General features: G+C 38.7%; 1 protein-coding gene across 1 annotated transcript; it reads left to right on the top strand.

Annotated features, from left to right (window-relative positions):
- The first annotated feature begins 1,259 nt into the window (after positions 1-1,259).
- LOC103518802 lies at positions 1,260-4,655 on the top strand. Its single transcript, XM_008483888.2, has 4 exons — positions 1,260-1,301; positions 1,446-1,945; positions 2,486-2,652; positions 4,332-4,655. Exons 1-4 carry the CDS (start codon positions 1,260-1,262, stop codon positions 4,625-4,627), a joined length of 1,005 nt encoding a protein of 334 aa, XP_008482110.1. The 3' UTR covers positions 4,628-4,655.
- The last annotated feature ends 8,965 nt before the right edge of the window (positions 4,656-13,620 follow it).

Here is a 13,620-nt window from a genome sequence, read left to right as displayed (position 1 = left end):
CGAGAAGTACTGAAATCCAGTTGAATACCGAAACTCAGAAATCCAAGAATAAGTATAAAGAGGTTGCCTATACAATACTTGATGAAATAACTGATGAATATGGAATGGAAAACATGACACACATACTTTCTAGTAAATGTAATATTGATGAGATTGAAAAGGATGCTGTCGAGAAAATTAGCACAAGAATCAATCCTAATACAACCACAGTCAATGAGGATGAAAAGATTAGTCTTATGAAAAGGTTTCGTAATTCTAACCTTAGTGAATTTGAAAATCACAATTTCAGTTTACGATGCAACAGTAAAACGTTTGAGAAAATAAACACTAGAAGCTCGCAAATTTTCATGGAAAGTTCGGAAAAAACGATAATAATTTCAGTTGGATTGATAAATGAGGAAAATCGTACAGTAACCTAGAAGCTCGCAAATTTTCATGGAAAGTTCGGAAAAAACGATAATAATTTCAGTTGGATTGATAAATGAGGAAAATCGTACAGTAACGCATAACATTAGCAATCATAATAATACAGCAAGACCCGTTTATAACATAATGGCAAAGTACGGATCAAGCCAAATAAATGTCACAAGCACAACCAATCAGGCCACTGTGAATAAAACCAACCTTGAAGAAAACCATACTGAAGCTAAACGAATTACCAACCGAGGAAATTCCAATGAGATTGAAAGTTCAAATCAAAATAATACCAAAGAGATTCATAAGACCCGTTTATAACATAATGGCAAAGTACGGATCAAGCCAAATCAATGTCACAAGCACAACCAATCAGGCCACTGTGAATAAAACCAACCTTGAAGAAAACCATACTGAAGCCAAACGAATTACCAACCGAGCAAATTCCAATGAGATTGAAAGTTCAAAGCAAAATAATACCAAAGAGATTCACCTAGTCCTATCAACAAATTTGTTAACAAACAAAACTTCTAGTAATATTAGACAGGATCGACACTCCTACACCAGACGACATCGACACCACAAAAGAACAACCGTTAGGAAAGAGACCTCTCCAACAACAAGAAAAAGATCGACAGTTCACAAACCCGTGATCATTCTGGGGGATGAACTTGATGCGCATGCGCTGGACCTTCTGCGTCGAATAGAAATAGAAGAGGCCATCGAACGCAACCTAACAGCCGCCGCCGAGGTCAACAAGAAAAAGATCGACAGTTCACAAACCCGTGATCATTCTGGGGGATGAACTTGATGCTCATGCGCTGGACCTTCTGCGTCGAATAGAAATGGAAGAGGCCATCGAACGCAACCTAACAGCCGCCACCGAGGCCAACAGGAAAAAGATCGACAGTTCACAAACCCGTGATCATTCTGGGGGATGAACTTGATGCTCATGCGCTGGACCTTCTGCGTCGAATAGAAATAGAAGAAGCCATCGAACGCAACCAAACAGCCGCCGCCGAGGTCAACAGAACAGCGCAGTTCACAAACCCGTGATCATTCTGGGGGATGAACTTGATGCGCATGCGCTGGACCTTCTGCGTCGAATAGAAATAGAAGAGGCCATTGAACGCAACCTAACAGCCGCCACCGAGGCCAACAGAACAGCACAATACAAATTCTTCAACTTATTAAGAAAAGCATTCAGGAACGTAAAGCTCAAGTTGAGTAACTATTTGCAAAGGAATTCGACCAAGTATTTGTTTCGGAGCATACGAACCTCAGAGACGAACTGTCCGGTTACTAAGAAGCGGAATAGAACTCATGACCCGACCAATCTGAAACGGACCACCAAGTATAGCAAGCGATTTCTCCGCCTGCTTCAACGAAGACGACCGGACTTGTGGGAGATATTGAGGAAAACCACCTCACCCTCTGGGACTACGATGACACCTCTGAACAAATATATTTTGCCTAGTATTGATGCAGAGGGTAATGTCAAATGGAGGACGTATACTGTAACCAGGAGTAGGTGAGTTAGAAACTCTAGAGAGGCCTCGCTAGGGTTCGTCTTCTGTTTTTGTTTTCTCCTCCAAGTTTGTCTGTAGGTCCAAGTCTCCTTCCAATCCTGGTCCTTCTCATCCTACACTTTGTACAGATATCTGAGTGATGTTCCTCATGTTCTTTGCCATAGCATGACATAGCTCACCGATTATATTAAGGTGCGTTCAGTCGTTCACACGTTTGATAGATATGAAACAACATGGACTCTAAAGTAATCAGGAGTAGGTGAGTTAGAAACTCTAGAGAGGCCTCGCTAGGGTTCGTCTTCTGTTTTTGTTTTCTCCTCCAAGTTTGTCTGTAGGTCTAAGTCTCCTTCCAATCCTGGTCCTTCTCATTCTACACTTTGTACAGATATCTGAGTGATGTTCCATAGCATGACATAGCTCACCGATTATATGAAGGTGCGTTCACACGTTTGGCCATAGATATGAAACAACATGGACTCTATAAAGTAAGCTTAGGAATGTACATTTCTCAGTTTGGTTCACTCCGATGACATGTGTTGCAGATTTCAACGCTTCATAGATGTGATTGCTCGTCATATGCTACGTGATGATAAGCGGGATATAGTACCTCATGAGGAACTGTTCGGATTCATTACTGATGTGTTTCATGTTATTAGACCTACATATCCTTCCTTCCCACCATGGATGTTCACGTTCGCCGATAACACACGTGAGTTTTAGACAGGCATTATTTATTTATTTTTAATAAAAATAATAAAGAAAAAGAGGTTTGATATTAAAATGAAATTCAGAAACAATCCATTTTCACCCCCTAAGGCCATAAGAATTGAAAATCCAAATTTAATTTTTAGGTCTGAATTTCAATATGAGTGGGACCTATTTGAATCACAAATCACAATGAATTTCCCATTTTTGGTATTCCTCCATTGGCGGAAGAACATCGAAAAATGATAAATTGAATAGGCCATAACTCTGGCCCTGGTTGTCGGATCAAGCTCAAACACCTACAATAGGAATTAATTTTCATTCTGTTTAATATGGTTTGTTACAATGGAGCAGTTGCATTTGGGTAAAATTTATGATGCATTTGGGTAAAATTTACGATTTCTATGAAAAAGGTTGTGAAAAATCTAAAGGTCATCTGAGGTCAGAAACAGAATAACTGTATAAGGTTGAAAATTCGATTTTTATTTTCCGTTCTGATGATAGAGTTCAAATATGTCACGTCAGAGTTCAGCATGTCGCCTCAAAATTCTGCTAGGTAGCGGAGGAGCAGAAAGAAATGCGCAGAAAAGTATGCGCACAAACACATTAATGTGTTGCTGCTTGCGAGGGAGCATTACTCGGGACATTTGATGTGACATCATCGTGTACGGGAGCGTATGCCGTGACGTCAGAGTTCAAGATTTACCGGTATATTTTAAATCGATTTTATGTCGTAGAAGAAAAAGAAAAATTCCGTTGGTCTTCATTTTTCCTGTTCTTTGCCTTTGAAACCTCACCCAAGTAACTGTTCTATTAGGGGGTTTCCATTTAAGACTTGAAAGTTGGTTCCCGTAGACCGATCCTGGCACCGGCTCCGGTCGAAAGTTGGCGAATAGTTTACAAAATGGTATTTTAACTCTTTGCGGCACGGCTTCAATACAATATTACGAATGTGTGCAGTATAGTCTCGAGATGAGATAGCCTTACATTTTCTTCTGAGAGATGAAAATTCATTATACAGTGTGGGGCAACCTAGAGCTTTATATTCGATGTGTTTCTTCTTTTTTGAAAAAATGAGAGATTTCAATTCTTCGCTGAACCAAACAGGGAATCTCGGTGGTTTTACTTGTTTATTTGGTACGTGTTGTTCTATACCTCTGTGTAGAATAGAATAAAAATTTTCCACCAGAACCTCCATGTCTGTTTCATTTGAAAAGAAATCTGAATCAAAGGCTTCCGTGTAATACTGAGAAAGCTCACACTATCAGGGGCGGGGCCCCAGTTTTAAAAAAAGTTGCCACCCCTGAATACTCGAGAACCGTTTGGAATATTTTTTTTATTTTTAAAAACCTTAAAACACAAAATTCCTTATTTTTAAGGGAACCTTTTAGGGGATCTCGATTTTTCGACACTATCAGGGGCGGGGCCCCAGGGGGGTCAACTTAAAAATCTTAAATAGGAACACCCTACTTGTGATACGTCATATCAAAGGTCTCAAAGAAAGTAGTATTTTGGTACAAGTTGGATCTCGATCCGACAACCAGGGCCGGAGTTATGGCCTATTATTCAATTTTTTTTTTTTTTATTTTCCACATATTCATCTTTCAATAGGGGAAGCACCAAAAATGGGAAATTCGTTTCGATTTGTGATTTGTACTTCAAATCGCATGGTTTTTTTTCCAGACATGATTTTCTTGCGCCGACATGGGAGGAAGAAAATCTACACACCTAAGCGCGACGCAAAGCGACAGAAGACAACTACAGAGCCGAGTACCACCCTGTCCAAGTGGAGACGTATTGCAACACTCATAGTGAACTACTTCTGGACGGAGCGTACATCGACCATCGTATGGACGAGGCCATCAGATAGCACTGTGTTCAATATTAAACACTACCTCCACACTGAACCGAGGAGACGGCAGCGGCTTACGATCACAAATCCTACGACAGTGTGGACAACACCTGATTATGAATTATGAGTATGTAATAGGAGACATGAAGCCAAGATCCCACCAGCCACATGTTTGGTTGCGCAAATGTTGCGAAACACATGTGGCGAATGTTGAGCAACTTTCAAGATAAAACCTACTGAATACTAAAACCCAATAAACAGAGAAAGAGATGCTTGAGCCGCCTTCCAGTACAAAAGCCTGATTATGAATTATGAGTATGTATTAGTAGACATGAAGCCAAGATCCCACCAGCCACATGTTTGGTTGCGCAAATGTTGCGAAACAGATGTGGCGAATGTTGAGCAACTTTCAAGATAAAACCTACTGAATACTAAAACCCAATAAACAGAGAAAGAGATGCTTGAGCCGCCTTCCAGTACAAAAGCAAATGTAAGTGTACGACTATTTTGTGTAAAATACGACATTTTCAACAGTTTGGTACGACAATTCCAAGTCTCGAGCGTAACAACACTGTAACCAGGAGTAGGTGAGTTAGAAACTCTAGAGAGGCCTCGCTAGGGTTCGTCTTCTGTTTTTGTTTTCTCCTCCAAGTTTGTCTGTATAGGTCCAAGTCTCCTTCCAATCCTGGTCCTTCTCATTCTACACTTTGTACAGATATCTGAGTGATGTTCCTCATGTTCTTTGTCATAGCATGACATAGCTCACTGATTATATTAAGGTGCGTTCAGTCGTTCACCGTTTGGCCATAGATGCCTCGCTAGGGTTCGTCTTCTGTTTTTGTTTTCTCCTCCAAGTTTGTCTGTAGGTCCAAGTCTCCTTCCAATCCTGGTCCTTCTCATTCTACACTTTATACAGATATCTGAGTGATGTTCCTTATGTTCTTTGCCATAGCATGACATAGCTCACCGACTATATTAAGGTGCGTTCAGTCGTTCACACGTTTGGCCATAGAAATTCACATTAATAATTCATTTGAGTGAACACAACTAAGAAAGAAGAATTTCGTGTCAAATTGTGCGTCTCTAGTTTAGTACCTTTTTAGTTCTAGAAAGTCATGAGACCATGTTTTAAAATAAAAGTGACTTTATCTACAAAAGTACAAATAGTGAATAGATAACATCTTTCTTTTTATATTTTTATCCAACAAAATTACCCAGGAATAAAATTTCCATAGTTAAGAAAGTCATGGACCATGTTTTAAAATAAAAGTGACTTTATCTACAAAAGTACAAATAGTGAATAGATAACATCTTTCTTTTTATGACTTCATCTACAAAAGTACAAATAGTGAATAGATAACATCTTTCTTTTTATATTTTTATCCAACAAAATTACCCAGGAATAAAATTTTCATCGTTAAATTTCTATTACCTACGTATATTTATGAAATACCAATAACCAAAAAACAGAAAGCTCTTCCACTTATTGGCAGCAAAGGACAAAGTGTGTTCCTTTCAAATCTCACTACAAAGTACCGTTGAAAGTTAAGGCTGGATAACAAGCTTACTTGAGCATTTGGACAGGGAAACTTGTTTTGTGCTCGAAGACATCTCATCATGATCAACTTAGTTCCATGGAGTATATTCACGGCATTCTATTCTGTGTATTGTTTCATTATCATTAAATATGTTAACCCGTGGTTAAAGAACAAATACCCGGATGCGTATTCACCCGAAGACCCCTACAGACCTGAAACAGTCATACCGTTTGCCAAAATCATTGATGTACATCATTAAACACATCGCCCCTCTTAAGGAAAACAAGGGAATTGGTTCAACTAGGTGGCGTGGTAGTGCCAGTACTAAACCATTGGAAATCAATGATGGCGCATTCCCGATTATTGAATATCAAGGACTGTATGTCATCTTGAAGAGGGGAAATCCTTTCAATTTCCGAAAGGAAAAGATAGCTGAGGCGTGCCACAGCAAAACGACCTTGCTACATGTTTGTATGACGTCCTAATATTTGACATGTGCGATATTTTTTTTTTTTAGTAGGATCCAAGACTAACGCAAATTTTATTATAATTAATAATTACCCTATTAAGAAATAAGGTAATTAATTTTCGACCTTATGTACAAAATGATAATTTGTATTTCAATTTAATTGATATAAAAATATACACAAGAACAATAGATCTTTTTGTGTAATTCTCTTTTGTTAATTGATAATATTTCTTGTTGGCTCTGGATGTCTCACATAGGTATGATTCATTTTCATAGGATCTGGCTGGTCCTTGTAGGTCTTCTCGTACTTTCCACAGTCTCCTGTCAAAGTAAAATGGATCATTTAGAAAAAGTTTTGCAATGACCTGTGGAATTTCATAAAGGACCTCGATGTAAACAATACAAAATGGTTGAGTTGAGTACAAAAGCAGGCTGCCAAGATGACAAAGGATACCAGAAGCGATAATACAGAAGAGTTGTTCATTGCAGATGAACTTAATTTTAAGAATAGGAACATACTCGTAGTTTGAAGATAATAATAGGAACATACTCGTAGTTTGAAGATAATAGTCTCTAGATTCTATAAGCTCTTGATTTTACATTCTATTAATTACCAACATGTGTCCCTAGGAAATTTATTCTATGTATGTAGAAGTGCTCTGGATGTCTCACATAGGTATGATTCATTTTCATAGGATCTGGCTGGTCCTTGTAGGTCTTCTCGTACTTTCCACAGTCTCCTGTGAAAGTAAAATGGATCATTTAGAAAAAGTTTTGCAATGATCTGTGGAATTTCATAAAGGACCTCGATGTAAACAATACAAAATGGTTGAGTTGATTTTTTTTTTTCTAATATCTCCGAGTGCTACGCCGTTTACTAGAAGAAATCAGGCGTAACTTCAACTTCTTCCAAGGATTATTTTAAAGAGGTTTAATAGAGCGAACTGCACCTAACTACTGTGGTCTTATCATTCCATCAAAAGTAAAGAGAGATAGAAGAATACTGAAAGCCAACCGTTCCGAGAACGAATATTATCTGTTTAGGATACAATCCGCCCCTGGCGAGAATGGAACCCGCGACCTAGCAACTTCAGATTTGTATGATTTTTACCTAGTGAATCGTTTCAGATTGTAGTGTCCGTTAGTCCGTTAATCTCTTTCCGCTAGAATTTTCTTCTCAAGTCCCAACTTCTGTTTAGATCTCTTCATAGTAACGGATGTCTTCACTGTGGTTGGCTCATTTATATCGTAGAACTCAGTCGTTGGAGACGTCTTTTGTTTCCTGCGAACGAAAATCAATGAGGTTTGAGTCCAATCCAAATCAAAAAGCAAAGCATAAAGCGGATAAGGTGTTCATCCGCTTAACAGAATTAAAATTCCTTTTCATACATATGGATGTATAAAGGAAATAAATTCCGACCCTATTTAAATAGGAAAACGCTAGGAAGAAGAAGATAAAAAGGAAATTGTCTGATTGAATTTCAAGTCCCATTGGACCATCAGCAGCGGCCCAATTACTCTGAGTTCTACACTTACAGGTCATGAGTTCTATACTTATAGTTCACTAGTTAACATACTGACACTCACCTGTTCTATACTACTTATAGTTCACTAGTTAACATACTGACACTCACCTGTTCTATACTACTTATAGTTCACTAGTTAACATACTGACACTCATGAGTTCTATACTTATAGTTCACTAATGAACATTCTGACACTCACCTGTGAATTCCACTACGTGTTGACACCTCAATCACATCATAAACTTCTTCAAACTCGGAACCAAGCATCTTGGAGATATCGTAGAAGGCTGCATGCTCTAAGTCGCGATCGAAGAATGAAAGGTTGGCGCGAAGCAGAGGGTCCTGGCGTCGAATCTTGGTCATCTGAGGAAGGGGGGGGATTGAATTGAATTGATTTTTTTTTTTTTAGATGAGTGTTTCGTAGCAATGAAACAAATGCTACATTAGACGCATGTGGTCTGTGTCGTAGCACGCCCATTCCGTAGTATGTCCCTCATGGTGGGCGATAACAGACATACCTAATAATGGTCCTTATCAATATAAATTCAAAAATAAGGTTCTTTTTTTTCTTGATTAACCCGAAATCCATAGTCTGTACGAGTAGGTATTAGACCATAGTCTGTACGAGTAGGTATTAGACCATAGTCTGTACGAGTAGGTATTTCAACCCGAAATAAGAAGACAATGTCTGTGGCAAGAGCCAAAGTGTAAGGAAGAATGATGTTAGGTACTCCATTAATTTATAAAATAATCCCATTCTTTTGAAATTATATAAATTTTGTCCAATTTTGTCCCAATTATCAACCCGAAATAAGAAGACAATGTCTGTGGCAAGAGCCAAAGTGTAAGGAAGAATGATGTTAGGTACTCCATTAATTTATAAAATAATACCATTCTTTTGAAATTATATAAATTTTGTCCAATTTTGTCCCAATTAGATACCCTTACTGGCGATGGATTCCCATCCGTCGTTCAAGTCACAGTCTGTTCACTCATATCTAATGAGCCGTGAATATTTTTGACCGTTCGTCGAGGGTACTGTGACTAGAAAGTGGCCTGAACTATGGCAACCTTCTTCCCGCCACACAGGTTCAAGCAGGTTGAATGGTTTTCCTCAAGCAACAGCCGTCATTTCATACTGCCTGTTACCTGTGATCTTTTTTCCGTCAAATCAAACTGTTATCATGTAAATCAAAGAGCACGGCCTCTCTTTGCAAATGCCGTTGCACATTTCTTGCTTATATTTTTACCCAAGTACCTATAAGATCAAACGCGTTATCATTAGACTCGCTCGCTTGCTATTCAAAAGGTCCTGGGTTTAATGCCCACCATCGACAAAATAGTTTTTCGTGTACCTATATTATACGTAGGTATTTCAATTCAAATCTGAAGTCAAAACTAAAAAAAAGTTGGAAATTTATTTTTTACTTGTCATTCTAATGAAAAAGTTCGAAGGGTTGTGAAGTCAGGAAAAAAGAATTATTCAAGGATAAATGAGAATTGTGTCCGTCATCCACTGTTATGTTATGGTGTTTTCCTTTTGAACCAGCATCATAGGCAAATTTGTTGCTATTTGGGGTAAAAAAAACGTCTCTAGAACCGTCATTACATAATTATTAGGTACTTACTATAAATTCACATTAATAATTCATTTGAGTGAACACAACTAAGAAAGAAGAATTTCGTGTCAAATTGTGCGTCTCTAGTTTAGTACCTTTTATTTTCTAGAAAGTCATGAGACCATGTTTTAAATAAAAGTGACTTCATCTACAAAAGTACAAATAGTGAATAGATAACATCTTTCTTTTTATATTTTTATCCAACAAAATTACCCAGGAATAAAATTTTCATCGTTAAATTTCTATTACCTACGTATATTTATGAAATACCAATAACCAAAAAACAGAAAGCTCTTCCACTTATTGGCAGCAAAGGACAAAGTGTGTTCCTTTCAAATCTCACTACAAAGTACCGTTGAAAGTTAAGGCTGGATAACAAGCTTACTTGAGCATTTGGACAGGGAAACTTGTTTTGTGCTCGAAGACATCTCATCATGATCAACTTAGTTCCATGGAGTATATTCACGGCATTCTATTCTGTGTATTGTTTCATTATCATTAAATATGTTAACCCGTGGTTAAAGAACAAATACCCGGATGCGTATTCACCCGAAGACCCCTACAGACCTGAAACAGTCATACCGTTTGCCAAAATCATTGATGTACATCATTAAACACATCACCCCTCTTAAGGAAAACAAGGGAATTGGTTCAACCACTAGGTGGCGTGGTAGCGCCAGTACTAAACCATTAGAAATCAATGATGGCGCATTCCCGATCATCGAATATCAAGAACTGTATGTCATCTTGAAGAGGGGAAATCCTTTCAATTTCCGAAAGGAAAACATAGCTGAGGCGTGCCACAGCAAAACGTTGCAAGTGACGGATTTTTTTTTCTTTTTTTTTCAGAAGAGACAGAAAACCTTTTTCTGAAAAAACTATAGCAGATAGACAAAAAAAATCAAATAATTGGCTTAAAAACTTATCATGTAAATCAAAGAGCACGGCCTCTCTTTGCAAATGCCGTTGCACATTTCTTGCTTATATTTTTACCCAAGTATAAGTTCAAAAGCGTTATCATTAGACTCGCTCGCTTGCTATTCAAAAGTTCCTGGGTTTAATGCCCACCATCGTCAAAATAGTTTTTCGTGTACCTATATTATACGTATCTAGGTATTTCAATTCAAATCTGAAGTCAAAACTAAAAAAAAAGTTGAAAATTTATTTATTACTTGTCATTCTAATGAAAAAGTTCAAAGGGTTGTGATGTTGTGAAGTCAGGAAAAAAGAATTCTTCAAGGATAATTGAGAATTGTGTCCGTCATCCACTGTTATGTTCTGGTGTTTTCCTGTTGAACCAGCAGATGAGAATTGTGTCCGTCATCCACTGTTATGTTCTGGTGTTTTCCTGTTGAACCAGCAGATGAGAATTGTGTCCGTCATCCACTGTTATGTTCTTCTGATGTTTTCCTGTTGAACCAGCAGATGAGAATTGTGTCCGTCATCCACTGTTATGTTCTTCTGGTGTTTTCCTGTTGAACCAGCATCATCATAGGCAAATTTGTTGCTATTTGGGGTAAAAAAACGTCTCTAGAACCGTCATTACATAATTATTAGGTACTTATGCTCCGTTTTTTTTTTTTTTTTTTTTTTTTTTTTTTTTTGTAAAATAATGGTTTTACCGAAAAATTGAACACTGAGCAGCAGCTTGAGAAAACCCAAAAAATAGAGTTGCCCCGAATTTATTGCTCTCCAGTGTATTATATTATAATCTTGAAGCCTGGTTCCTGTTACCCCAGTGTAATAGCGCCTTTACTCACCGATATAGTATTTCAACAGATCCAGACGGGCTTTCTTCTTCTCCAGATAGGTGGGCCGATGTCCTCTATCCTGTCGTCTCGGGTATTTGACGCGGTAGATGTGAGAACGATTCAAACTGATCGTACGGATCTGAGTGTCCAGGTTACGCTCCGTATCATTCCACCTGGATAAAACACATCCGCCCCTGGCGAGAATGGAACCCGCGACCTAGCAACTTCAGATTTGTATGATTTTTACCTAGTGAATCGTTTCAGATTGTAGTGTGTCCGTTAATCTCTTTCCGCTAGAATTTTCTTCTCAAGTCCCAACTTCTGTTTAGATCTCTTCATAGTAACGGATGTCTTCACTGTGGTTGGCTCATTTATATCGTAGAACTCAGTCGTTGGAGACGTCTTTTGTTTCCTGCCAACGAAAATCAATGAGGTTTGAATCCAAAGCAAAAAGCAAATCATAAAGCGGATAAGGTGTTCATCCGCTTAACACAATTAAAATTCCTTTTTATACATATGGATGTATAAAGGAAACAAATTCCGACCCTATTTAAATAGGAAAACGCTAGGAAGAAGAAGATAAAAAGGAAATTGTCTGATTAAATTTCAAGTCCCATTGGACCATCAGCAGCGGACCAATTTCTCTGAGTGAGTTCTATACTTACAGGTCATGAGTTCTATACTTATAGTTCACTAGTTAACATACTGACACTCATGAGTTCTATACTTATAGTTCACCAATTAACATTCTGACACTCACCTGTGAATTCCACTACGTGTTGACACCTCAATCACATCATAAACTTCTTCAAACTCGGAACCAAGCATCTTGGAGATATCGTAGAAGGCTGCATGCTCTAAGTCGCGATCGAAGAATGAAAGGTTGGCGCGAAGCAGAGGGTCCTGGCGTCGAATCTTGGTCATCTGAGGAAGGGGGGGGGATTGAATTGAATTGTATTGATTTTTTTTTTTTAGATGAGTGTTTCGTAGCAATGAAACAAATGCTACATTAGACGCATGTGGTCTGTGTCGTAGCACGCCCATCCCGTAGTATGTCCCTCATGGTGGGCGATAACAGACATACCTAATAATGGTGCTTATCAATATAAATTCAAAAATAGGGTTCTTTTTCTTTTCTTGATCAACCCGAAATAAGAAGACAATGTCTGTGGCAAGAGCCAAAGTGTAAGGAAGAATGATGTTAGGTACTCCATTAATTTATAAAATAATCCCATTCTTTTGAAATTATATAAATTTTGTCCAATTTTGTCCCAATTATATACCCTTACTGGCGATGGATTCCCATCCGTCGTTCAAGTCACAGTCTGTTCACTCATATCTAATGAGCCGTGAATATTTTTGACCGTTCGTCGAGGGTACTGTGACTAGAAAGTGGCCTGAACTATGGCAACCTTCTTCCCGCCACACAGGTTCAAGCAGGTTGAACGCTTTTCCTCAAGCAACAGCCGTCATTTCATACTGCCTGTTACCTGTGATCTTTTTTCCGTCACACACACGTTCAAGCTTCTTGAACGTTACATGTGTGACAGGCATTACCTTCTTGGTAGAGCGTTACATGTGTGACAGGCATTACCTTCTTGGTAGAGCGTTACATGTGTGACAGGCATTACCTTCTTGGTAGAGCGTTACATGTGTGACAGGCATTACCTTCTTGGTAGAGCGTTACATGTGTGACAGGCATTACCTTCTTGGTAGAGCGTTACATGTGTGACAGGCATTACCTTCTTGGTAGAGCGTTACATGTGTGACAGGCATTACCTTCTTGGTAGAGCGTTACATGTGTGACAGGCATTACCTTCTTGGTAGAGCGTTACATGTGTGACAGGCATTACCTTCTTGGTAGAGCGTTACATGTGTGACAGGCATTACCTTCTTGGTAGAGCGTTACATGTGTGACAGGCATTACCTTCTTGGTAGAGCGTTACATGTGTGACAGGCATTACCTTCTTGGTAGAGCGTTACATGTGTGACAGGCATTACCTTCTTGGTAGAGCGTTACATGTGTGACAGGCATTACCTTCTTGGTAGAGCGTTACATGTGTGACAGGCATTACCTTCTTGGTAGAGCGTTACATGTGTGACAGGCATTACCTTCTTGGTAGAGCGTTACATGTGTGACAGGCATTACCTTCTTGGTAGAGCGTTACATGTGTGACAGGCATTACCTTCTTGGTAGAGCGTTACATGTGTGACAGG

The sequence above is a fragment of the Diaphorina citri genome, unplaced genomic scaffold (assembly GCF_000475195.1).
Source record: "Diaphorina citri unplaced genomic scaffold, Diaci psyllid genome assembly version 1.1 scaffold2364, whole genome shotgun sequence".
Classification (NCBI taxonomy): Eukaryota; Metazoa; Arthropoda; class Insecta; order Hemiptera; family Psyllidae; genus Diaphorina; species Diaphorina citri.
Note: the sequence above shows the minus strand (reverse complement) of the source record. Positions and strands in the feature narration are given on the sequence as shown.